General features: G+C 39.9%; 1 protein-coding gene across 1 annotated transcript; it reads left to right on the forward strand.

Moving 5' to 3' along the window:
• The first annotated feature begins 232 nt into the window (after positions 1–232).
• On the forward strand, positions 233–20283 carry SLC25A30 (solute carrier family 25 member 30). Its single transcript, XM_054014365.1, has 10 exons — positions 233–366; positions 2524–2624; positions 4080–4227; positions 5537–5631; positions 5978–6063; positions 8423–8518; positions 12695–12819; positions 13399–13534; positions 15924–16004; positions 17015–20283. Exons 2-10 carry the CDS (start codon positions 2561–2563, stop codon positions 17054–17056), a joined length of 873 nt encoding a protein of 290 aa, XP_053870340.1. The 5' UTR covers positions 233–366; positions 2524–2560; the 3' UTR covers positions 17057–20283.
• The last annotated feature ends 5085 nt before the right edge of the window (positions 20284–25368 follow it).

Here is a 25368-nt window from a genome sequence, read left to right on the forward strand (position 1 = left end):
GGTCTCCCCTCGAAGAGCCTAGTGTGCACATGGCTGAGTGTAGACAGGCCTGTGGGGGGGGGGTACAGCTAAAGTTACCCCGGGGACAGAGGCCGCCTCAGCTCGGCCGCGCTTCGCCCCGCCCCCCGACTCAGCGTGAGCCGGCACTGACGGGCAGCCCCGCCCGGCTCCACCAATGGGAGGACGGGGCGTGGCTCGCGGGGGCTCGGGGGTTGGCGGTGGCGCGCGGCCCGGCCTACGCAGGGCGAGGGCTGGGCCGGTGGTTATAAATCCCCGGAGCAAAGCGCTGCCGCGCGGTTCGATCCCGAGTCCTTGGCGGGGCGGCGAGTTGGCTGGGACCCAGCGGGGCGGGAGCTGCCGCCGCCGGTAAGCGCGTGGGGGGCTCTGGAGCGTCGCCCCGCGGCGGGGCCCTGCTGTGGGCATCGCTCCCGGCTGCTCGCGGGGGCCGCTGCGCCGGCGGGTGCTCGTGCTGGCGCCCGGGGCTGCAGAACGTCCCGTGCGAGCGCGCGGCTGGCGGCGCCGAGGGAAACGCGCCCGGGGGCGGCTCGTTCAGTCCTATTCCTGGGGAGGTCACTGGGGCGCAGCCGCAGCGCGTAATAGCCACTGGCCGGAGACCCGGGTGCTGGACAGTGCCCGGTGCGCGCCTCCGGCCGGCCTTAGTCCCTCTCCTGAGCCCGGCAGTCCCGGGACGGCAGGCGCCCGCGCAGGGGTCACATCTGTCTTTACATGTTAGCGTGGAAAGCGGAGTGACTGACATTCCTGTTGCGCGCCCCCTCCCCCCTCCTTAAAAGCTTCAGCTCGGCTTTCTTGGGTGAAAGTGAAAACTGCCTCAGAGGGCTGTGTCCTTGCCTCGGTGCCCTGCTTCATGGCATGCGTCAAGAAGCTGCTGCTGCTCGGCCTTGCTCATCTTCTCCAGTGCCTTCCCAGTTCAAGGGAGAGGATTAGGCCAGGCAGTAGGCCGGGGATTCTCAAACTGGGGGTCGGGACCCCTCGGGGTCACAAGGTTATTACATGGGGGGGTTGTGAGCGGTCAGCCTCCACCCCAAACCCTACATCCAGCATTTATAATGGTGTTAAATATATAAAAAAGTGGTTTTAATTTATAAGGGGTTTTAAATTATAAGGGGGTCACACTCAGGCTTACTATGTGAAAGGGGTCACCAGTACAAAAGTTTGAGACGCACTGCTCTGGGCTGACAAGTATAGGGAACAAAGATGGCTTACTTTTGTACCACAAAAAACATTGGTCTTTGGAAAACTACTAACATGTGCTGTCAGCTCTAGTAAAAACTACAGTGATGGTGAGAGCAGGATGAATTCCAATGTGGATTTGGGCATTGGGTAAAATATTTGAAATCTGTGTCTAGTGGCTTTTTCTTGTACTGTGACAGTTAGAAAACTGTCCGAAGAAGTGAGGTTTTCACTCACGAAAGCTTATGCCCAAATAAATCTGTTAGTCTTTAAGGTGCCACCAGACTCCTTGTTGTTTTAGTTAGAAAACTGGCATTACAAATAATTCCTGCATAAAATAATGTGATAGGAGGGAAATTGAGTTACTTTGGGTCTGCCTTCAGATTTGCTGAGGGTCTGCTGCTTCCATTAACTTCATTTGGAGTTCTGGATTCTCCGCACTTCTGAACATAAGGCCCAAGATTAAGAAAGCCTTTTTTTTTTTTGTTTTGTTTTGGCAAATATAGAAGATACCAACATTAGTGGCTACATGTTGCTCTGCCGTCAGATTTATAAAATGAATGTTGTCTATAGAGAAGATAGGTCATGTATTGTACCCAACATTTCTCATAATAAAAGAACAAGGACATTCAGTGAAACGTAAATGCAAATATCTAGATATTTGTATGCAAATGTAGTAGTAAGCCAATGCTAACTTGCTTCTTGATTCTACAGTTAACTTTTTAATTGTAAAAGAACAGACCCAAAAAATTCAGTAATGACTAACTTAAAAATCACACTGGATATGAAGCCATAGTCAGATTAATATTAGCTCAGCTAGAATTGTAGGAACATGGGTGGGGAGGCACTTTTTTGATCTTAATAGTCAATCATAATAGTATTGAGTTACATACTCCTAAAATGATCCCTGATAAGTATTTGTCCTAGCCTTTTACAATCAAGGTATTGGTAGTCAGAACACTTGTTGAATATCCTGATTCAAATCTAGATGTGTGACAGCATTGTTAACTTTCTGGTAACCAGAAAGTCAATTAAATATCACATTATTCTTTTAAATTTTCTGAAGGTTAATGTTTTAATTGATAATGCATTTGAGTTTATTTTAAAATGTTCTGTTATAAGCATGCCAATCTTCCTAATGTGTAATACAGTGCTTTGCTGTATCAGTTTACGGTACAGTGACACACATTACAGTCTAGATCTCTTGCTGCTGTAGTAAAAAAAAAAAAAAATGCATTTGCGAGAGAATATTAGTAACAAGTTCAGAATATTGGGCAATATAGTTCTCCTAAAAATACTGATATTTTGTATCTTTCAAATACCTATTAAAAGCTGTTGCTGCCTCTTCTACAAAGAAGAATCCAGAAGAATGTCGGCACTGAACTGGAAGCCATTTGTTTATGGAGGCTTAGCTTCAATCACTGCAGAATGTGGTAAGTAGTTAATCTTCTAACTGTTTGCATAACTTATTCTACATTAGGAGGTTCAGTTTCAACTCACAAATTTATCTAGTGTGAAAAATAAAATAGCTACTGCAATAGATTACTAATTTATATGTAAAAGTGCGGCCAGAAGAACTTAAATTTTGAAGGGCTATTGTTGCTTTTTGTCTAAAATGTGTATTTTTGAAGTAAAGGAGAAAAATAGTCACCAACCCAATTGATGATACTCAAGTGTTCTTTCATATTGCCAAATAAAAGTTTGTCATGTTAACTTGGTTTTTTTAAAGAAAAAGGAATTGAGGAATTGTTTGCTCCAAGATATCCTTGAGGGCCCCTTAAATTTTTATTAAAGGGGGAAGTCTTGAATGCTGGATTTTTGTGTGTGAATTTGTGGCATTGAGATCTGGAAATGTGGTATTGGAAATAGTACTGATCTTATTGGCTTTAGGTCTCATGTGACAAACAATTTCAATTTAGTCTGTCGAATCTTTGAACAGAATTTTACAGATGGTAGAGATATAGAAAATAGAAATAACAGCAGTCAAGTAAATGGTGAACTAGAGTACTGCATCTACACTTATTTATATGAGAATTTTCATGGTTATTTATAGCTGTCCAATAGAGTATTATGCTAAAATATGGTAGTGATCTCATAACAGGGGTTAAAACGCAAATAGAAATTATGGGGGTAGATGTGAAGAAGCAGCCATTTCTTCCTCAGGCCTTGAGAGAATTTGTGTAACATTATCAGGAGCAATTTCTTTTTGGAAGAAATAATTTTCTTAAATTTGTAGACAATAAGTGCCTGTACAGTTTCTGATTCCCAAAATTTTTGCCCTTGTGTACAGCTTGAAACATCTAACAGCAACGTAAAATCATGATAGCCTTTCAATTCACTTAACATCATGAGTATAATTTAGCGTGCACAGTCTAAATCGGCCGAATCAAATTTTTCACTAACTACAAGTAACACAGTATAGCTATTGATGTATAATCTCACAGAAAATTAACTTTGAGAGTCTGCTTTTAAGCTGCACCCATTTAGAGCCAAATTCTGAATACCTTTTCTCATATAAGTAATTCTTGTTCATGTCCATAGTTGCACTGATGTTAGTGGGAACTAATCACATGATCAAGGGGATTTGCAGGTCCAGGCCTTCTGCTACAAACCACATAAGAAACTGAAGTTCCTGTTTTGTGTCTCTCTAACTTGATATTAAAGCACAGGCTGCTACTGCAGAGCTCTCTATAAAGCCATCTATTATGGTTCTTCATTTGAGTACAAATGATTAGCTCTGTTAGCCTGCAACTAATTATATATTTTCTTTTGTCTTTAGAAAACAGAGGTTCTACATTATGTTAACGTTTTCATTTACTATGTATCTGCTTTGGCTAGACAAATGTTTCATGTTAAATTAATATACGTTTTCCTCCCCTGACTTTAAGGTACTTTCCCAATTGATCTGACCAAAACACGTCTCCAGGTTCAAGGTCAAACTAATGATGCCAAATTTAAAGAGATCCGTTACAGAGGAATGGTGCATGCACTAGTGAGGATATGGAGAGAAGAAGGGTTGAAAGCACTATATTCTGGGTAAAATAAAATATACTTTATGTAACCAGTTTGCATTTGTGAATTTTGGGACCGTTTATGAAAAAATACGATCGCATACAATAGTATTGGATTTTATAAATGTTTTTTTTTAGTTAGCCCCACTTAAAAAAGATTGTGGGGGAGAGGCAGGCCACATCGGACAAAGTATTTGAATAGAAATGGTTCAGAAAATAGTGCATAATTTCAAAGTACAATATTTTTACATCATGGTAATTGCTACGTGTGAATGGCATCTTATCTTTAATAAAACTTACCCACTGTAGTAGAAGGGAGGTTTTTCATAGTTCACTTTGAGATTGTAGGTGTACTGTTATAACTGTATTTCACAATGCGTTATATTTTTGGAAAATTCATCCAAATAGACCAATAAGATACCATATAACTTCCATGTAAGTTATTGAGAAGTCGTTTTTACTACTATATTGTATGATAAACCCTCCATCCGCTAATGTAAGTCAGGTATATCATTTCATATTCGTGATGGCAAAAGTAAATTTAAATCCCAACTTCATTTGCCAAGTGATAACCAACTTCATTTGTGTGGTATCCTGGGGAGCCCATTTGTAGGGTAAACATCTCTACTGAACTGATGATTAATACAAGCATGAACTAGCATAGAAATGAAGAATGAGTGTGATACGTTTGTATTAGAGCTTAGGTGTAGTAAACTTGTAGTAGCAAAATCATCTTATGTCATAGTATATCGTTGCACATGCAATGCGTCAACTATCACAATAGCAGTAAAAATCCATTTGGCTTCACTGTTATTTTTATAGGTCATTAGATTAAAAAAAATCCTGTTTCTTATGAAATCAGTGGTGACCATATTTTTAAGAGATTTGTTTTCCTACACAAAAGTGAAAAACTGGTATTCTCTCATTGTAGCTGACATAATATTGAAACATACATGTGTTGTGCGTATTTGTATTCAAATGTAGCTTTTATACTTTAGTGATATCAAATTTTAAACTCCCACTGTTAATGTCAGGCGATGCTCTCAAAGTACCACATCAAGTTACAGGAAATCTTAAATACGGTTTTAAAACATTATTCAAAGAGTACCTTCATTTCTTTCATACTTGAATATAATCTTTACTGAAAGCCTTCCCCCTATCTGTACTGGTTCTGAAATAATCTGGTTTAAATGAACAAACCTTTCACTTTTTGTGCATAACCTGAGTTCAGCCTATTCTACTCTAAAAATGTGTTGAATAAACCTTATTTGTGGTTACTGAGACTTCAGGAAGCTTTGAAGATACAAGTTAACTGCTTCTTCATATTTTTATAGGATTGCCCCTGCAATGTTACGCCAGGCTTCATATGGAACAATAAAAATAGGCACTTACCAAAGCTTGAAGAGAATGTTTGTTGAGCAACCAGAAGGTGAGTGGGTTTTTCAGCTTTGTTACCACTCCTTGTTAATATAGTTCATCTAGAGCTGTTTGTATTGTTTCCATATCGGTCATATGATGCATACATACATTGTATTGTATCAATGAAATGTATGTATGCATCAGCTTCATATTTATTCATTGTAAAAATGGTTCTGCAGATGAAATTCCAATAAAAATTGAGCTATCTTAAAAAAAAAAAAAAAGTTGACTTCGAGGGTTTAGCTCCTTACTTTCAACTGACTTTCATTAAAGAAGGTAAAGCATTGACTTGCACTTGATGTCTTATCACAGTGTAAAAGCCTGTGGCTGAGAATTTGTTTTTGCTTCTGGAATAGATGAAACCCTGGTGATAAATGTATTATGTGGCATTCTTTCGGGGGTGATTTCATCATCTATTGCCAACCCTACAGATGTTTTGAAGGTAAGTGGTGTTTTTTATCAAGTTTTTATTTTCGGTATAGGGTCCTTTGTATTCTTGAGATGAGAACAGTCTACTGATGATCATTGCATGCTGTGTTGTGTTGCTTTAAATATACTCACTTTCTGCAAATTACTTAATAGTTCAGACAGGTTCCAGGGGAAGAACTGAACTGTAGAAATTTCCCTCCAGGCATGCTGGTCAGCTGGAGGAATGCAATTAGATGAAATCAGTGTCCTTGGAGGCAAGGAAAACCACTTGATTACTTACTTTTTTATTGGTTCAGAGCACAATGAACTACTAAAGTTGCTCTTGCCCTCCCCTTGCCCCAAACTTGACATGTGCTGAAGCTGTACTCTAAATTTAAAAAAATCTCTGAGTTGACCTACACTGCTTACAATGCTGTTCATTTGGAAGTATGTAAAGTACCCATCACGGGCATCCAGAAATCTCTAGGTTGGAAGAAGTATCAGGGTTCTAGAAAAAAAATCCAGTAGGTTAGGATCTCCATTGTCTCCTATGGAAAAACTAGTAGCACAATGCCCCTTTGAAACAATGCCCCTGCATGGTGCATTAATGACTTGAGCAGAGTGCCACCTAGTGAAATCACCAACACCACATTTTCAGCAACAGTTTTAAAATTTGTGGGTATTTCCTGTCCAAGTACTGGTAAAGTTGATCCTATTTAACTTACAAGATCATGGCCTGAGATTACTTGGCTGCTTCTGCACATGCTATAGTTTCCTGAGAATTGAGGGGGAAAAAAATCTTTTTGCTTTTTACATAGTGCCTAATTTTAGTCGTCCTTCCTCTCAAATAAAATAGAATGAAAACAAATTGTTTACAATTTCCCATTTCATAGAAGGGGTAGTGGAAGTATCAACAGAGGTAAGCCTTTATCGGCTCCATTCTGGAATTATAGTATACTATGTGACAGAGGACAATACCCGGGACAGACTTTAATGAATTAAGTTAAATGTCACTGGAGTTCATTGTATTAAAAATGCAATTGTTTGTATTATGAGATTGTGTATAACTTTTTTTAGAAGAAGGGTGATGCTAACATAATTCTTCTGGTTATTGGCCCTTTGAAGCTACCTCTGCAGAGCTTCATATAACCTAGGTCAAACTGGTTTCTCCAGGAACCAATGGACAAAGAAAGGATTTTTGGATGAAGAGCCTGGTTTTAAACAGGTTCAGGGCCATTCTAATCTGAAAATGGACAGGACTTCTGGTCCAAGGTGGGCCCCATCTTTAGGGAAGAGTTGAAAAGAATGTGGCCTACTGAGGCCACATAAGACTGAGCACTTGTTCTGAGTTGAAGGTGTGATGAACTTACGACCATAGGGAGCACTGCTATGTGGGTGGGGTTTGAAGGGCTAATCACCAGTCAGAGTCCTTGTTGTATCGTGGGGGTGATCTCTGGCAAGCTTATTAGCATGTATGTAGGTTTTAATGTTTCAGGTGTTTTCTCTGTAATGCATTCTACCTTAAGAATAAATCTGCTTGCTAAGAAATAGCAGTGTGGTAACTCATAACTGACAATCACACTGTGTACTGTCTCAGAGGAGAGACTTGAATCATGCCTGCTTAGACAGTCTCTCTTTTGCTGGGAAAATCACATGGTCAGGAGTGTATGCAGCCTATAAATACCCCAGTCAGAAGGGACAGAGATGCATGTCTCCACCGAAGAGGCAATGGTTGTGGAGCTGGAAGCCTAGAGGGGGGTGCCCTTGCTGGAACATAGAGGGAGAATACAGCTGCAGTTGCCCTGAACTTGTGACAGGCTGCATTCCATAGTGATGGTATGCATTCTGGGCTGGGTGATGCTATTAACTCCCAAAATTAAGGGTGAATACTCATTTGCTTGTCATATTTACCATGAATCCAGCCATTTGTCCTTGAAAAATCAGTCTTTAATTTCAAATTGAAAAAGTTAAGTACATAGTCCTTCCCAGCTGAAACTCTCATCATATTGACCTTTTGTGTTAAGATGTAGCTGGTGAGTTCAAGGGAGAACGCTGTAATGGACACCATGCAGAAGTCTTCTGTCAATCTAATCTACATATTAATGCACCAATTCAAAAATAGCAGTGATTTGTGGTAACTAATTTAAAAGCTACACCAAGTACTAGTTCAAATTCAACTGTTCCAAATATAGCAGCTGTAGTAGAAGGATAGCTGATACATATCTACAGATAGCTGGTATTACTTGTATAGTTAAGAAGCAGAGATCATATTTTGAAAATGTTTTAAACTGTGTTATTTTGCAGCGCCTCTTTGTAAGGTTGAGAAACTCGACTAAATTATCCTTTTTAGTGTTTGAAAACTGATAACTGCTTTTTGTTTTGGGCTGCCTTAGATCAGAATGCAGGCCCAAGGCAGTGTGATTCAAGGAGGAATGATGGGCAATTTCATACAAATTTACCAAAAAGAAGGCACTAGAGGACTATGGAAAGTAAGTTCTTCAACGATTACACTAACTCTTCTGAGGTCGTTCTTGCAATAGTGCATTAAAAAAATATCCATTTACTATTGTACATATTGTTGCATGTAGTTCTGCAATGTCGGCCAAAATATAGGTACATGTTACACCAGAAGTTGTATGTATGTGTCTATTTTTACTGCTATATTGCTTGCCATTCAAGGATTTCAAAAGCAGTTGAGAAGTATTAATGTCTGTAGATAGACTCATCATCTCTTTGGAGTATTATCTCCATTTTACAAAAGGAGTATAGTGTACGAGAGAGTTTATGGACATACTAGGGCAGAGTTCAGATTATGTTGGCATGACCCTTACCTCTTCAATTCCTGGTTTTCAGAGGTTTGAATGTCACTAAACTTGACATTGTGGAAGGGTTCAAGACACCACTGAGCAAAGTTAACTCCAGGTTAATGATGTTTCTTGTCAGTGAGCTTCCTAGTTTGAGATATATTTTTTGTAGGAGTTAGTGGTCATTTATGCAGTTGTAGTTATTTCATAGGTTTGCAGTTGAGATGCTACCATGGCTAGTGGTGATGTCTAGCTCATAGCATTTTTCATCAGTAGATTACGAAACACTTTACAAAGGAGGTTAACATCATTATATTATTCACCCAGCGGGTCAGTGACATAGCCAGAAATACACCTCTACCTCGATATAACGTGGCCCGATATAACAGAATTCGGATATAACGCGGTAAAGCAGTGCTCTGGGGGGGGCGGGGTTGCGCACTCCGGTGGATCAAAGCAAGTTCAATATAACGCCGTTTCACCTATAACGCGGTAAGATTTTTTTGGCTCCCGAGGACAGCGTTATATCAGGGTAGAGGTGTAGATCCCAGGTCTGAGTCCCAGTTCTGTGCTCTCTACTAGGCCACATGGTATGTGATTCCTATTTACGCTTCCACCTTCCTGTGCACAGTTATAGTGGAATGGGGACAGTGGTCATGCTTTGAAATGTTTGAGGGTATAACTGGTGAGAGGACTCAAAACTATCAGGAGTTTGGGACAAACTGTCTATTACATGGCATTTTCAGTAACTAAGCAAGTGAGAGAAGACTGGTGTGTCTGTCCTTCACCACTCTTTCCCCACCATTCCCTGCAACATCTAGCCCCAAGCCAGCATCTAGCTCACCCTCCCTTTCCAGTCCCATTTAGCCATTAGTACATAGAAGGTTGTTCCTTGCTGCATAAATATGATGTGGCACCCTCTGCTGCATACATGTGATGGGCAACAGCTTACTGGAGGATTGCACACTTCCTTGGTTAGATAGACTGGGCCCCCTTTGCCCCTGCTTCAGGCGGGTTTCCCCAGCTTTCTCCAAACCTGTCTGGTCTACCCCATGCAGGGGAGTTACCTTGACGCATTTCCTGGTTTTTAGAGGTTTCAGTGTGCTTTACCTTGATCCTAGTTCACAAGGAGAGCAGAGGGGGCTTCTATCCCCAAACGGGTAGAACTTTCCCAGATCCTGGCACACAGGAGGGGAAAATGGGGAGCTGACAGGCTCCCACTCCCTCTGACTTGAGCCCCCAACCGCTTCCTCTCCCCTTCCCTTACCTCAGCCCCTCCCCCACTCCTCTGCCTCTTATCCTCCCAGCAAGTGTTTGCATGTGTAACTTATTTTCTCCTCCAGAAATAGTTTGAGCACCTTCTGAATTACCTGCTGTACTCGGAGTATATATCTCCTCCTTCCCCCCCTCCCCCCAATACCCTGGTACAAGGGGATTGTTCAAAACATGCAAATAGATGTTTCAAAGATTTCTGCCAAGTGTAGGTTTCAAACTTATTGCTGTGTGTAGCTCAAGTTCAATGACCGGACGGAGCATGTCCCCGTGAGCCACCCAAGTCATGTGGAAACTGGCTGACTAGAAACCTCTTGGCTAGATTTTCTGCACGTGTACCTTGTAATCTATTTGGCACATGAACATGGAGTGCAGACCTCTGTAGAAAGTTTCTCTTCTTTGATCAACATTTTCAATATTATTTCCCCAAAGAGGTAGTGCCTGCCATGCACTACCTGGGAGAAATCTGGGGTATTATCAGAGCAACGATTAAGCCCCATATCTGCACAAAACACATGTAGAATGTGTTAACATTAAACTGTCTTTCTTTTTCTATTTATTTTTTTTAAGGATCTCCTTTTTTTCTCAGGGACTTCTTTGCTCAAATAACCCCAAATTTGGATACTTAACTCAGCTCATTCTTTGAAGGACAGCTAATTTCAAGGCAATCGGAATAAGTATGTGGATATTAGAACACTTGGTGTTAGCCTTTAAATGGGGCTTTTCAACCTTAGCTCTGTTATAAGTTATTGACAAAAGTTATCCTCTCTAGCTGAAAACTGTTACTTATAGTGGTGACGATAAAAAATTTCCTTGGCACAGGGAATAGAACTCTTCCATTAACTCTAACAAATTAATCTCAAGTTATAACACTTACAAGGAGTATTGCGACAATAAGAACATAAGAATGGCCATACTGGGTCAGACCAAAGGTCCATCCAGCCCAGTATCCTGTCTGCCGACAGTGGCCAATGCCAGGTGCCCCAGAGGGAGTGAACCTAACAGATAATGATCAAGTGATCTCTCTCCTGCCATCATCTCCATCCTCTGACAAACAGAGGCTAGGGACACCATTCCTTACCCATCTTGGCTAATAGCCATTAATGGACTTAACCTCCATGAATTTATCTAGGTCTCTCTTAACTGTATATAGAATTTATTTTAACTGTATATACCTTTACTCGCTGACTTAAAATTGAAAGAGGTCTTTAAATATATTACAGCCTGGTTCAAGAGCAGGGCTGGTTTTGTTAAATAGCTTCAGTATGGGGCAGCTCACATCGTTAGATGAATGTCTGTGAAAGCAGGGACCAGCTGGTTCTGGGGATTGGTAATTTGAATAGTCTCTTGATTTATAGTTTTCTGGTTCAAACTTAGCCCAGGGTGGTAGAGGAATTGTTCAGTGGTCCGTTTCTTGTGATCCCGTGGGTTAAGGCATGGGTCTAGGACAGGGGTAGGCAACCTATGGCACGCATGCCGAAGGCGGCACGCGAGCTGATTTTCAGTGGCACTCACACTGCCTGGCCACTGGTCCAGGGGCTCTGCAATTTAATTTTAAATTAAGTTTCTTAAACATTTTAAAAACCTTATTTACTTTACAAACAACAATAGTTTAGTTATATATTATAGACTTATAGAAAGAGATCTTCTAAAAACGTTAAAATGTATGACTGGCATCCGAAACCTTAAATTAGAGTGAATAAATGAAGACTCGGCGCACCACTTCTGAAAGATTGCTGACCTCTGGTCTAGGAGAATGGGATTTTATTCCAAGTTCTACTGAGAACCATATGAACTTGAAGTAGTTACTTAAGCTGTGGACATCTTTTTCCCATCTGCAAAATTGGAATAATTTCTGCAGTTTGGAGGAATTGGGTATTAGCCATTTAAATGGTGTGGGAAGCCCTCTGTAAAACATGTTATGATCCGCTGATGAAAAGCACGACAGTGTTTAAAATAAACTCTACTTTGCATTAAATAATATTTAATGAACTTGTATCTTAGTGTGTCATGGACTGCCTCGTAAGCCATTCATGATTACAGAAAATCTCTGTAGCCACTACTGAAATTCTATGCATGAAAAATATTTGCATTTCCACCTGTTGAGAACCGCTAGTTCTCAGCTAGGTTAGTCTTTGAAAAATGCAGTCAGTCTACTTTTGCTTTCCATTTCATCTTCCCCCCTCAATATTCTTGGTTTCTCTCAGCTGACTGTAAGACGGGCCAGCACCAGCCTGCCAGCTCTCAGCAGACTACCAGCAGCAGTCCATAGACTTCAGTTTGAGAACATCTGCTGTAGGTCATGGCTGAGATCAGTATGGGGAAGCTTGGATTGCCACTGTGCGTTATCTGTTCGCAAATTAACTCCAGTCACTAGGGTGGTCTGTCTGGGATCTTTTACAAGCAGTACATTTACACATCTTTATACCATACACCACTGTATTTTCTCAGTATACAAAACTTGTTTTATGAATATTTCCTAGGTGCTTTTAATCTGAAATGTAATGGTATTTCTGAGTTATCTTCAACCAGACATAAAAATGATGCAGTTTTTAAAATATCTCAAACATTATACATTTGTTTTGCCAGGGGGTGTCCCTAACAGCTCAGAGAGCTGCTATTGTTGTGGGAGTGGAGCTGCCGGTCTATGATCTCACCAAGAAGCACATAATTATGTCTGGACTCATGGGAGACACTGTGTATACTCACTTTCTGTAAGTTTGAACATGCATAAGAGTTAAGTTTACAAAGATTTATTTGTATGATTAAATCCCCTTTCAGAGGTTACACAGTAATCTCTTAATGTTGGACTCTTCAGAGAATATAATTGGATCTCACTTTTTTTCTCACTATCAGTTGAGATGTAAATATACTTCTAGTGTATTTAAATGTTTACTTGTAGTATTTCAAATGCTATTTCATGCCATGGAAGCTAATAGTTTTTGTGCTATTTATGTATTTTTTGACGTGTAGATATTTTTATTGTTCAAAATACCTAATTAGGTGTGTATATAAAGGCTGAAACTAAAATGTATTTACTACTCTGAAAATATCAGGATGGATTTTTAAAGTGTGAAACTTCTTCCTGAGTGTGTGTGTATAAAACAAGTCTTAGCTTGTGATATTTTTTTTTCAGGTAAACTAACTGAAAGTAGTTTATTAATAGAAATGCAAATGCAACTTCTAGCTATAGCATAGATATTTTTAATTTTCCATAAGAGGGGGGGTGTTTCTGTATACTTCTAAGTTGCTGGTAGTAGGTCATATTTTGATAATGGTTTATCTTTCATTAGCTCAAGCTTCACCTGTGGATTAGCTGGAGCACTTGCATCAAATCCAGTTGATGTTGTGAGGACACGGATGATGAATCAGAGATTTCAAGATGGAACACAGTCAGGGTACAAGGGTACTTTGGATTGCTTGTTACAAGTAAGTACAAAGTGTATAGCAACTAGTGATAACTTTTATACAATCGTGTGATATCAAACATGAATTAGAGGGTTTTCTGCATTGTGGATAGAAATTGTTAGCTGTTCTAGAAAGCCACTTCTGTGGTGTAGGAATTATTTTAGAGAGAACTCTGGGAATAATCCATTTTAACTTTTGAACTTGCTGTGCCATGTACATCTTTTAAAATTTTGGACTCCAGTCATGCCCCACCTCTCCCACCTTCTGCTGTGTAAAAACTATTCTGTGTTGATGGAAAGCAAGGAGGTCTGTCTGCAGCATGGAGGAACATATATGCATTTGTTCCTTCTGGTATTTAGGTCAGGTATACTAACGGGGAATTCTTCTGATATGAGCACACTTTTTAAAAAGGTAATGAAAAACTTACCATGAAAATAAAAATAATTAGGAGTATGGAACAGTTTTTCCATACAAGGAGACATTAAAAAAACTGGGACTGTTCAGCTTAGAAAAGAGACAACTAAGGGGGATATGATAGAGGTCTAAAATCATGAATGATATGGAGAAAGTGAATAGGGAAGTGTGATTTACCCCTTCACATAACACAAAAACTAGGGGTCTCTGAATGAAATTCCTAGACAGCAGGATTAAAAAAAACATAAGTACTTCACACAATGCAAAGTCAACCTGTGGAACTCATTGCCAGAGGATGTTGTGAAGGCTAAAAGTAAAACTGGGTTCAAAAAGAATCAGATAAGGTCATGGAGGGTAGGTCCATCAATGGCTATTAGACAAGATGATCAGGGATGTAACCACACTCTCTGGGTGTCCCTAAGCATGCAACTGCCAGAGCCTGGGACTGGACTATAGGCTGGATCACTTAAAATTGCCCTGTTGTCTTCATTCCCTCTGAAGAGTCTAGCACTGGCCATTGTCAGAGACAGGATGCTGGGTTGGATAGGCCATTGCTCTGACCCAATATGGCTGTTCTTAGGGTTTGATGTCTTGTCGTTAAATGTTACATTTTAAAAACACAAAGCATTTGTAAAGGTTCATGCTAAAAAAAATCACCTTTATGTAGTCCAAATAGCAACAGGAAACATGGATATGTTTGTGCTGCAAATTAAGGGGCAATTAGTGTTGGTATGCCTATCTATGCTATAACTTTAATTTAGTACTGGTAACAGTGGCAATGAAGATATGGTAGCATGGACCTTCGTGCGGGCTAGCTGCTGGTGTACATACCTAGGATCCCCAGTGGGCTTGTGCTGGGATGGCTAGCCCATACTGTCACATCTTAACTGTTACCCACACTGGCTTTGATTTAGCTAGTGAGAGTATGCCTAGCCCTGCTACATTTAGTCCTTAATTTGTGATGTGGACATACCCTGTGTGACAGATTTCAGGTGTGGGTTTCCTAGTCTTCACTGAGGAAGTTTAAACAGAGCAATGGGGAACCAACTTGCTGTTTGGGTTCACAATGCTGCATGGGAAGTTAAATCTCCCTCCAAAAACTTTGCAGTGCAAGCTGTTTTAAAAATATACTAATCTTTCCCCATAATTCATAAAACCTAATTATTCTTTGTATGTAGTGGATGACTGGGAAGGGAAAATTGTGGGCCCAGTGTAAATGAAAGATCCCTTTTTAAAATAACACGACATAAAATTCCCTTTGAAAATGGAAATTATTACTTCAAGAAGACTCGAGTTTTTGCCTATAGTCCCATATTCATCTGCTCTGTTTGAGTCTAAATGAAAGTTGTATGTTCAACGTTTGTGAGAGCAGCTGAAACTTTTCAAACTTCAAAAATGTGCGGAAAGATTTTCAAAAAACAATCTTAAACTTTTTTTGACTAGGTCTGATTCTTAATATTATGTCTAATATTTCATGTTCCTTTACTGGACAAAAATAACCCTCACTGGGCTTCAATTTAGTTTGTAATACCTCTTTACTAGTAAAGTTAAATTAGTACTATAATGTTGCTGTCAATGTGGATTTAATTTAAATAGAGAGCAGTGAAAATTGTTGTGGTTAAAGTAAGATCTTAACTTACTCAGTCTGATGTTGGAAACTCCTGCCGTCCTATTGCTGATTCCACAAGGTGGTCACTGATCAGGTTTAAATGCCAAACTCCCCCTGAACGGTTTTTGAGAGGGAGAGTCATGATTCTTGTCTTTGTCCAAAAACTGGATGGGCAGTAATTCTGCAACATTCCCAGTCTGAGTTGCTCTGAGGCAAGAGACTATTACTGTGAATTGAACCAAGTGTCTTCCTCCTGTGGTAGCACAGAGCACCTTGTAATGGCGTTCATTATGTAAAGTATTAGCTGTTCTTTGGATATAATCTTTCAATGAAAGTTTTGTGTCACTCTTTTGTCATTCATATGTGGTTTTAAAATATTTGTTTCAGACATGGAGGTATGAAGGCTTTTTTGCTTTATATAAAGGATTCTGGCCAAACTGGTTGAGACTCGGTCCTTGGAATATTATCGTATCCTTTTCAGAAGTGTTTGGAAATATTTATTAAACTTTTTTTTGTGATGAGCAGTGGGCATTGAGTAGAGAGACAATTGACTAGTGAATTGTGCTTCATATAAAACATTTGGTGTAACTTGTCAGCATAAAAGTAAATTTATTCTCCATCTCTTTATAAATGGAGTATTACCAGCACCTGTTGTATTAATATTCCCTAAGATTTATACAAAGTTGAACCTCTGAATATAATCTTTTTTTCAAAACACATTTTCCTTTAGCCCGCAATTTCCCATTTGCTTGTTTTTAGATTGCAGTGTTTAGTTGACATACTAGTGACCAGGTCAGTTAACAATTCGGGGGGAGCAGGGGGTTGCTGTTTGAGTCTATTTTCTGCATTAAAAAAACTGTTTGCAGGTGGTCACAAGATCTTTTCACACCATTTTCTACCATATTATACAACTTGTACAGTAGACCACTTGCCATCTATTTATCCTTACGTTCTCATTGTTTTGTGAGAAGCTAAGAGGCAGCTGTAATATTCCTTTCTCTCTTCCCACAAACAAGAATCTACACACCTTCATAGTTTCACCCACTAAGAAGATAGGAGGCAAAAAGGCTGTGGGTTCCTTTCCTATTGTGGCCTCTCTGACCTTTCCTCAATTCTAATTTGCATGTTGAAGGAGCTTGGGATAGACTCTGGGGAAGGATTAGGCTGCAGTAGGAGGAGGATCCTGTTGATGGGAATTACACGCACTGAAACAAGTTTCTCCATTTTAGCAGTTTGCTATAATGTTCCCTAGAGTTCTTTGTGCCCAGGACTATAGGGAACATTATAGCAACTGATGGAGAGGAGTGACTTGTCTTGTGGTGGACTGGTGGTTGTGTTAGGAGGCATTTAATGGGAGACCAAAGTTCCACAGGCCTGCAGTCAGTAGTTAAATTAATGTGGTAGGTATTATGCATCACAAATGTGTTAAACAAAAAATGCAGATATCTACAATTGTTTTCCTTGACTAATTGCACCAGTTCTTTCTGACATATGAACAACTGAAGAAATTGGATTTCTGAAAGATGCTAGATTGTGTAATAAATCAGTAAACTGTGCTGACATGGTATTTGAACTCAAGGCATCTTTTTAAGAATGCTCTTCAGTGTTTTCTCATCGGAGCATAGGACTTGCTGGTAAAACGCAGGAAGAGCATCAGAAGAACATTGTAAATCAAGACCATACATAAAATGATCTCAGAACTGTGGATGCTTAACTGATATGCCAAATGCTATGCACCAATTATTGAAATAGAACCTAAAGTTGGCAATACTCCTCTATCAACTGTTTAAATGCTGTTAGACATAATGTATGGTACAACTCCAAAGGTTTTTCTGCTGAAATGTTGTACTTCTGGATGAAATTTTAATAGGAAAAGAGCTACATCTGTTTGTCCAGAGGTAAGTAGGTAATGGAAGAGCCTCACTCTTTCGTCCATGCTCATGAAACTTGATATATTAATGTGGTCATAAATAGTTCTGAAATTTTCAATGCCTTGGAGTTCAAGTGCAGGACACTGAAAATTTTATTCCTAGAGACTGCAGGTCTTTGTAAAAATATTTGTTAAATGAGCTTCTGGATTTAGAGCACATTTCTGTTGCCGTCTATCATTTAAATGTATATGTAACTTGCGCTGGGAGCAATGAAGCTTCAGTTTAACATAACTTGTTACTGTCACCATTTTGCATGTTTGAGAAAAGTCTGGCATTTTTTAAGATACCTTATTCTTGGTCTTCAATAGAAGGGATTCTAACATGTTTCATCAAGAAATTAATATCTATAGACTTTTAAAAATGTAGTAAAAATAGAGCATTTACTCTCCCATCTGCCTCCTGTGCAAGAGGGAATTAATTTTTCAATACTTGTTTGATTCTTATGAAGAGGATCTGCTTTAAGCAGTTAGTGGCTGTCACACATCACCTGAAAGATGCATGCTACACATTGAGGCCGTTGAACCACTGAAAGCTCAAGAAATGCAGATGTTTACATACAGAGAGCATACATCCAAAAGAGGCAATCTAATGTATTGCTACCTTGCTAAACAAGAATTATAGGAGAATTGTGCTCATCAGTGTTGATGCTTTCATTTAGCAAAACGAGTTCAGTTGAAATTACTCTAATAGTACTTCTTTTAAGAGCAGTATGAGTTGACTTCTGTGTAGGTTCTACTTTTTCTTTGAATTATGCAACAAAACTTTCTGCCATAAACTAAAGAAAATTAGTATCAGGATTACTGTATGAATGCAATTTATTCAGTTACAAAAGCATGGGATTGAATGCCTATTCTGGATCCACTGCGGCTTGCAGTGTAGGATTATTAAGTGTACAGTTAGTTGTGGTGTATGGAGATTCATCTTGAAACATTTGTTACAATACCTGCATATTCATACATTCCACTTAAAGCAATTCATGTTCTAGTGTGGATTTAACTCTTAATATTTCAATGTTTAAATGGTTGGTTTCAAGATGCACAAAGTAGGTATTTTTTAAATGCACAAGGCACTTTTCTTCTGAAAATACCAAGCGTTAAGGTAAAAGCATTATTTTTCAGTGTTTCAGTATTTTTAAGGCAAAAATTATGATGCATAGGTATGCTCGTGTGTGCTGTCTGTATTACTGCAATTCTTCTATTTTTGTGTAGAAAACTTTGTAAAATATTTTTTGTACAGAATGTAAAACAAAATTAAGGATATATCATTTAAACTTTTTAGAACTTAAACACTTTTTAGAATGAGTAAAATGCATTGTCGCTGTGTTGATGGACATTTGCTTACAAATGGAACGTAGGAATTGTTCTGAGGCATTTGGTTACAGTGTAATTAGAATGGTCAGTAAGAGAATTTTCTGCTGGTACTGCAAACTGTATGTTGTAATTCATCATTTAGCTACATTAAAATGGGGTTCCTGTAACTAAAAATGTACATTTCAGACAGTCTCAATAGGCTAATAGTAACAAATCATGTGGGAAGTCTGACGAGCTAATTCACTTCCAGTTTGATAGGCTTGTAGACCCAAGGGCTCCATGATGGTAAAGGGTCAGACTATCCTTTGGATGTTCGGTACCCCCGGCTGCTTAACACCAGAATCTTTGATCCCAATTGGAATACCTTTGTTTGTAAAGGGTTGCTGTGGGTAAAATGGAAATCCTGACCGTAACTACGAGTGTTTAGAAGTCCTCACAGTTCAGTGTCTCTTATCCTGCCCTGATGTTAAGGAAGAATTTGTGTTCCCCAACCTTTTCCAAACCATGACTCCATGTTACAACAGAAAAGTCTTGGGACCACATTCCCATCTAACTAGAGAGAAAAGGAATGTTTGCAATTTCCCAGAGTGGGATCCCATGCCACAGATATTGAAAACACTAGCTTACGATCCTAAATGGCATGAAGGCATCAAAATAGCCTTGCCCGGCAGTGCCGGTGCTCTTAAACAACTTCTCTTAAGGAAAAGTCTGTGGGGGGGAAAAAAAGACATTTAAGCTAAGTTAAATGTTTGAAATTAACAGTTGTAATTGTACTTTCACCTACACATTCGTATTAATAGTATGAGCCTCTTGCAGAAATGTTCTATTTGTCTGGTATGACTGAATTCTCAATGCTGCTTGATATGCAGAATGGTCAGGTTACCCCAATCCACTGTACCATAAAGTTGAGTTTATGGGCAGTGTATATGTCTCATTTGCAGTAATATGCACCACCTGTGAAATGACATTACTAACCCTTCATGCTGCAATTTATCACATTGAAAGGGATATGCAAATATTAAGAAAATCACCAAAGCAACTATCTTTATTGTGCCAAAAATCATCGACTTGTAGAATTGCATCACTTTGTTTTCATATTAGATGATATCATTGTGTTCTGAAATATTGAACATGTTTCGTTCAGCCCAATTTGTTACTGCTGCTCATAGATTTATTGTGCTAGTGAAGTTATTTATTCATATGGAATGTTACAGGGAAACTGAATGTTTTTATGCTTTGTATTCACATGCCTTATCTGCATGGGAAAACGTGTCTTATTTCAGCATAATAAATACATGTGGGGGGAGAATGTAAGATGCTTTGGCCTGTGGGGAGCTAAAATAAATAACTAAACTAAACTCACTCGACTTGATTTTCCCATTTCAACAATGCTTATTGCCCAATTAACAATCAAGATTGTGTGTAAATCCTCTTCGCCCCTAGATCTAAGTAAAACACTGTAATTTAATTCTGCCAACCTCGTAATATCGTGAAAGTTTAACCATTTTTTTTGTCTGTTTTTTTTTTTAAATGTCCTAACTCTGCTTGAAGTAGGCAGATGCTGCTGTACTGGCTGGGACAGAAGAAAGCAGGCATGTAGGGACATATTTTTAAATGTACTTGGATGCCAATCTGCATATTTAGGCACCTAAAAAGCTGGACTTTAGTATCCCCCTTCCTCTGCTGGGAGACTCTAGCAGCTGAAGGTAAATGCCATCTTTCTGTCTCCTTCCTCCCATATTTTGGAGAGGCTGGGAGGACCACAAACCTGCTGCAGACTTTGTTAGGGACTAGTAGCAACTTGCATTGTGCTTGTGAGGGACTCAAGCTGTAATAAAGTACTTCATCCAGCATCTGTCTGAAATACTACCTTTTTAAGCACCTAGAAGTCAGGCACAATCAGAGCACATTCTGTAGCAATGTTAATTCTATCATGAATTTTGCACCTCCACACAGCTGTCACTTAGTGGAGTGTAAAATGTAGCAATTTTTGGACCATTTTTGAAGATGAGGGTTTTTTGCCATACTCCTTGGATACTGTCCAAGCAACTGGCCCCAGAACCTCATTCCTATTGTATATTCCAAAGAAGTGTCTCCTTCAGACAGCCTAAACTGCCAGCCTGCACTTCTTGTTCCTGTTACTCCCTGGCTGCAACCTAAACTCTAGCTCCCATTCCCTGCACCTTTGCTGGTTGGTTCCATGGAACAGTGCAGGAGGAAGTATGCAGATTAATCTGTAATCAGATTAACCACACTTTGTAGGGAAAGCTAGAGCGCAAGATGCAGGACAGGAAGGGCAAAAAACAATTAGTGTGCCCAGCTACAGCAAAATGGTGAATGCCATAGCAAAAATGCCAAGTCTGTATTTTAGAAAAGTCCAACTCTAACTGTGGAAGCAGAGTGCAGAGCCTCTTACGATAGATAATGCAGATCTACCTCACTTATTTTCAAGTTCTTTCCAGGCTCTGGCAGCCACCACTGCATCAGTTTGTACTGTGGTAACCTTGAAAATGTAATCTCCATATCTACAAGGGCTAGAAACATTTCTTTTTTTAAGAGCAATAGAGCTCAGATAATGGAGTACAGCTCCATACCAAAGAGTCAATTCTGCAGCATATTCCATCACAATAGAAGTAGACAAAGCCTGAGTATAGTGTGATTTATTACAGATAATTAGTATTTTAAAAAAGCCTCTTCAGTTTTCAATCTGGATTAAACTTGATCACAGCACCAGAACTCAGACAATTTAGGAATGTTTAGAGACTTGATAATTTTGATATACATTACTTAGAGATGAAATTTAAAGTATAATTTGTTTTCTAAAAGTACTAACCATGCCTTTTTATATCAAGATCTTATGTTTATAGTTAGCTGTAGTTATAATTTCCATTAAACTGAAGTGTTAGCTTTTTGTACAGCTTGCAGTAATATGTGCAGGTGTAACAGCATGACATGCCTGTTTTATAATCCACAGCCGTTATCTTCAGTGATACATAAGCATAAAAAAAAATTAAAATCTGAAGAGTTCACTCCTTACAGAAACATAGTGAGAAGAAAAGTTCCCCAAAGCTTAGGTTTTGTTCATCTAAGTCATAGTTAGTCTTTGATCAGCAAATCTATAGTCTGCTGAGTCTAAAATAACATTTTCCCTCCACTTGCTGGTAGGAATCTTCAGTTGGAATCTATGCAGACTCTTCCTCTGCTGAAATCACTACTAGCCAGTCAGCTAACTGATTAAATCTGTACACTTAACTGAATGATTGGTTAAAGAAAATCCTGCTGCACAATACTTCTGGGCTCAGCTCCTAACTCACACAGCACACGTGGCCCTCTGAAAAGCAGCTGCCTGACTGCTTGCCCTCATGGAGTCTGACCCTGGCAAGAGGGAACCTATTGGAGCATACCCAAACCTCCCACTCCCAATTCCAGAAGCTTTGGGATGTGGAGTGATTAATCTGCCTAGCAACAATGATCCGGACACAACTCACTCCTACCTCTGCCACAATGGGTCTCTTAAAGAGCTATCTCCCTATTAGGCACATGCGTTACACTGACTTTTCAGAACGTCCAGATTAATCAACTAACTGGATAAGTGGTATATTTTCTTCATAAAGTAATATGGAAAAGTAAAATTAAAAAGTCAATTTTTAATGCAAGAAAGGTGCTTAGTATAAAAAGTCCTATAAAAATGAGTTAGGAGGCTAGTTTCAAAGCTGAAAGATAAACCGGGAAATAATTGCAAGATTGTTTCATGTTGGGTTTAATGTTCAAAATGTAGCATCTTTTATTACTGCACAAGCAAATAAAGCTACAATTAACATAGAGCAGGTCTGAAGCTCTTCCACTAGTGAAACTGCAGAAAAACTTGAGAGTCTCTGGATCACGTGTAGAAGTGTGAGCAACAAGGGTGTTGTGGTGGGAATCTACTATAGACCACCAGGCCTGGGGGATGAGGTGGATGAGACTTTCTTCAGGCAACTAACAGAAGTTACTAGATCACAGGCCCTGGTTCTCATGGCAGACTTCAGTCACCCTGATATCTGCTGGGAGAGCAATACAGCGGTGCACAGACAACCTAGGAGGTTTTTGGAAAGTGTAGGTGACAATTTCCTGGTGCAAGTGCTGGAGGAACCAACTAGGGGCAGAGAAGTTCTTGACCTGTTGCTCACAAACAGGGAAGAATTAGTAGGGGAAGCAAAAGTGAATGGGAACCTGGGAGGCAGCGATCATGAGCTGGTCGAGTTCAGGATCCTGACACAAGGAAGAAAGGAGAGCAGCAGAATACGGACCCTGGACTTCAGAAAACCAGACTGCCTCCCTCAGGGAACTGATGGGCGGGATCCCCTGGGAGAATAACATGAGGGGGAAAGGAGTCCAGGAGAGCTGGCTGTATTTTAAAGAATCCTTATTGAGGTTGCAGGAACAAACCACCCCAATGTGTAGAAAGAATATAAATATGACAGGCGACCAGCTTGGCTTAACAGTGAAATCCTTGCTGATCTAAAACACAAAAAAGAAGCTTACAAGAAGTGGAAGATTGGACAAATGACCAGGGAGGAGTATAAAAATATTGTTCAGGCATGCAGGAGTGAAATCAGGAAGGCCAAATCACACTTGGAGTTGCAGCTAGCAAGGGATGTTAAGAGTAACAGGAACGGTTTCTACAGGTATGTTAGCAACAGGAAGGAGGTCGGAAATTGTGGGCCCCTTACTGAATGGGGGAGGCAACCTAGTGACAGGGGATGTGGAAAAGGCTAATGTACTCAATGCTTTTTTCGCCAGTCTTCACAAACAAGCTCAGCTCCCAGACTACTGCACTGGGCAGCACAGTATGGGAGGAGGTGATACAGGATACAGAGGGACCTAGACAAATTACAGGATTGGGCCAAAAGAAATCTGATGAGATTCAACAAGGACCAGTGCAGAGTCCTGCACTTAGGAAAGAAGAATCCCATGCACTGCTACAGACTAGGGACCGAGTGGCTAGGCAGCAGTTCTGCAGAAAAGGACCTAGGGGTTACAGTGGACGAGAAGCTCGATATGAGTCAACAGTGTGTCCTTGTTGCCAAGAAGGCTAACGGCATTTTGGGCTGTATAAGTAGGGTCATTGTCAGCAGATCGAGGGATGTGATCATTCCCCTCTATTCAGCATTGGTGAGGCCTCATCTGGAGTACTGTGTCCAGTTTTGGGATCCACACTACAAGAAGGATTTGGAAAAATTGGAAAGAGTCCAGCGGAGGGAAATAAAAATGATTGGGGGGCTGGAGCACATGATTTATGAGGAGAGGCTGAGGGAACTGGGATTATTTAGTCTGCAGAAGAGAAGAGTGAGGGGGGATTTGATAGCTGCTTTCAATTACCTGAACGGGGGTTCCAAAGAGGATGGATCTAGACTGTTCTGAGTGGTACCAGATGATAGAACGGGGTAGGCAACCTATGGCACGTGTACCGAAGGCGGCACACAAACTGATTTTCAGTGGTACTCACACTGCCCGGGTCCTGGCCACCAGTCCGGGGGGGCTCTGCATTTTAATTTAATTTTAAATGAAGCTTCTTAAACATTTTAAAAACTTTATTTACTTTACATACAATAGTTTAGTTATATATTATAGACTTATAGAAAGAGACCTTCTAAAAACGTTAAAATGTATTACTGGCACGCAAAACCTTAAATCAGAGTGAATAAATGAAAACTCGGCACACCACTTCTGAAAGGTTGCCAACCCCTGTGATAGAACCAGGAGTAAAAGTCTCAAGTTGCAGTGGGGGAGGTTTAGGTTGGATATTAGGAAAAACTTTTTCACTAGGAGGGTGGTGAAGCACTGGAAGGGTTACCTAGGAAGGTGGTGGAATCTCCTTCCTTAGAGGTTTTTAAGGTCAGCTTTGACAAAGCCCTGGCTGGGATGATTTAGTTGGGAATTAGGTCCTGTTTTGAGCAGGGGGTTGGACTAGATGACCTCCTGAGGTCCCTTCCAACCCTGATATTCTATGATTCTATGAGACGAGTAAATACAAGTAAAGATGATGGAGTTTAATGTGCCTTGTGGCAATATTGAATAGTAAGGTCCAATAGTGAATAAACCAAATTGAGGAAAAATAACAAATATTTATTTGGTTTATTCACTATTGGACCTTACTATTCAATATTGTGACACGGCACATTAAACTCCATCATCTTTACTTGTATTTACTCGTCTCATAGAATCATAGAATATCAGGGTTGGAAGGGACCTCAGGAGGTCATCTAGCAAATAATAACAAATATTCTCTCAAGGGCTCCTTGAGAGACTATACAATGAATAAAGACAACCAATTTTAATTTCCAAGAGAAGATACATAATTCTAGGTGTCAAAGCATGATGATTCCTCCTTGTCTGAGTGAAGGAAAGAGGCAGGTCCTACACAATTGTGTGAGGACACCTGCAGGTATCACGTGCCCTAGCTATGAAGGGGTGATAGCTGTGAGAGGTCCCACCCAGTGGCCCCCGTTTTCCCTCATTAGCTGGTTTTAGAGTTAATACCCCTTGAAGCTGACTAGATGGGTCTGAGTGCTCAGTCTCTGGCCAATCAGCACTCTTGTTCCAGGCTGG

The sequence above is a fragment of the Malaclemys terrapin genome, chromosome 1 (assembly GCF_027887155.1).
Source record: "Malaclemys terrapin pileata isolate rMalTer1 chromosome 1, rMalTer1.hap1, whole genome shotgun sequence".
NCBI lineage: Eukaryota > Metazoa > Chordata > Testudines > Emydidae > Malaclemys > Malaclemys terrapin.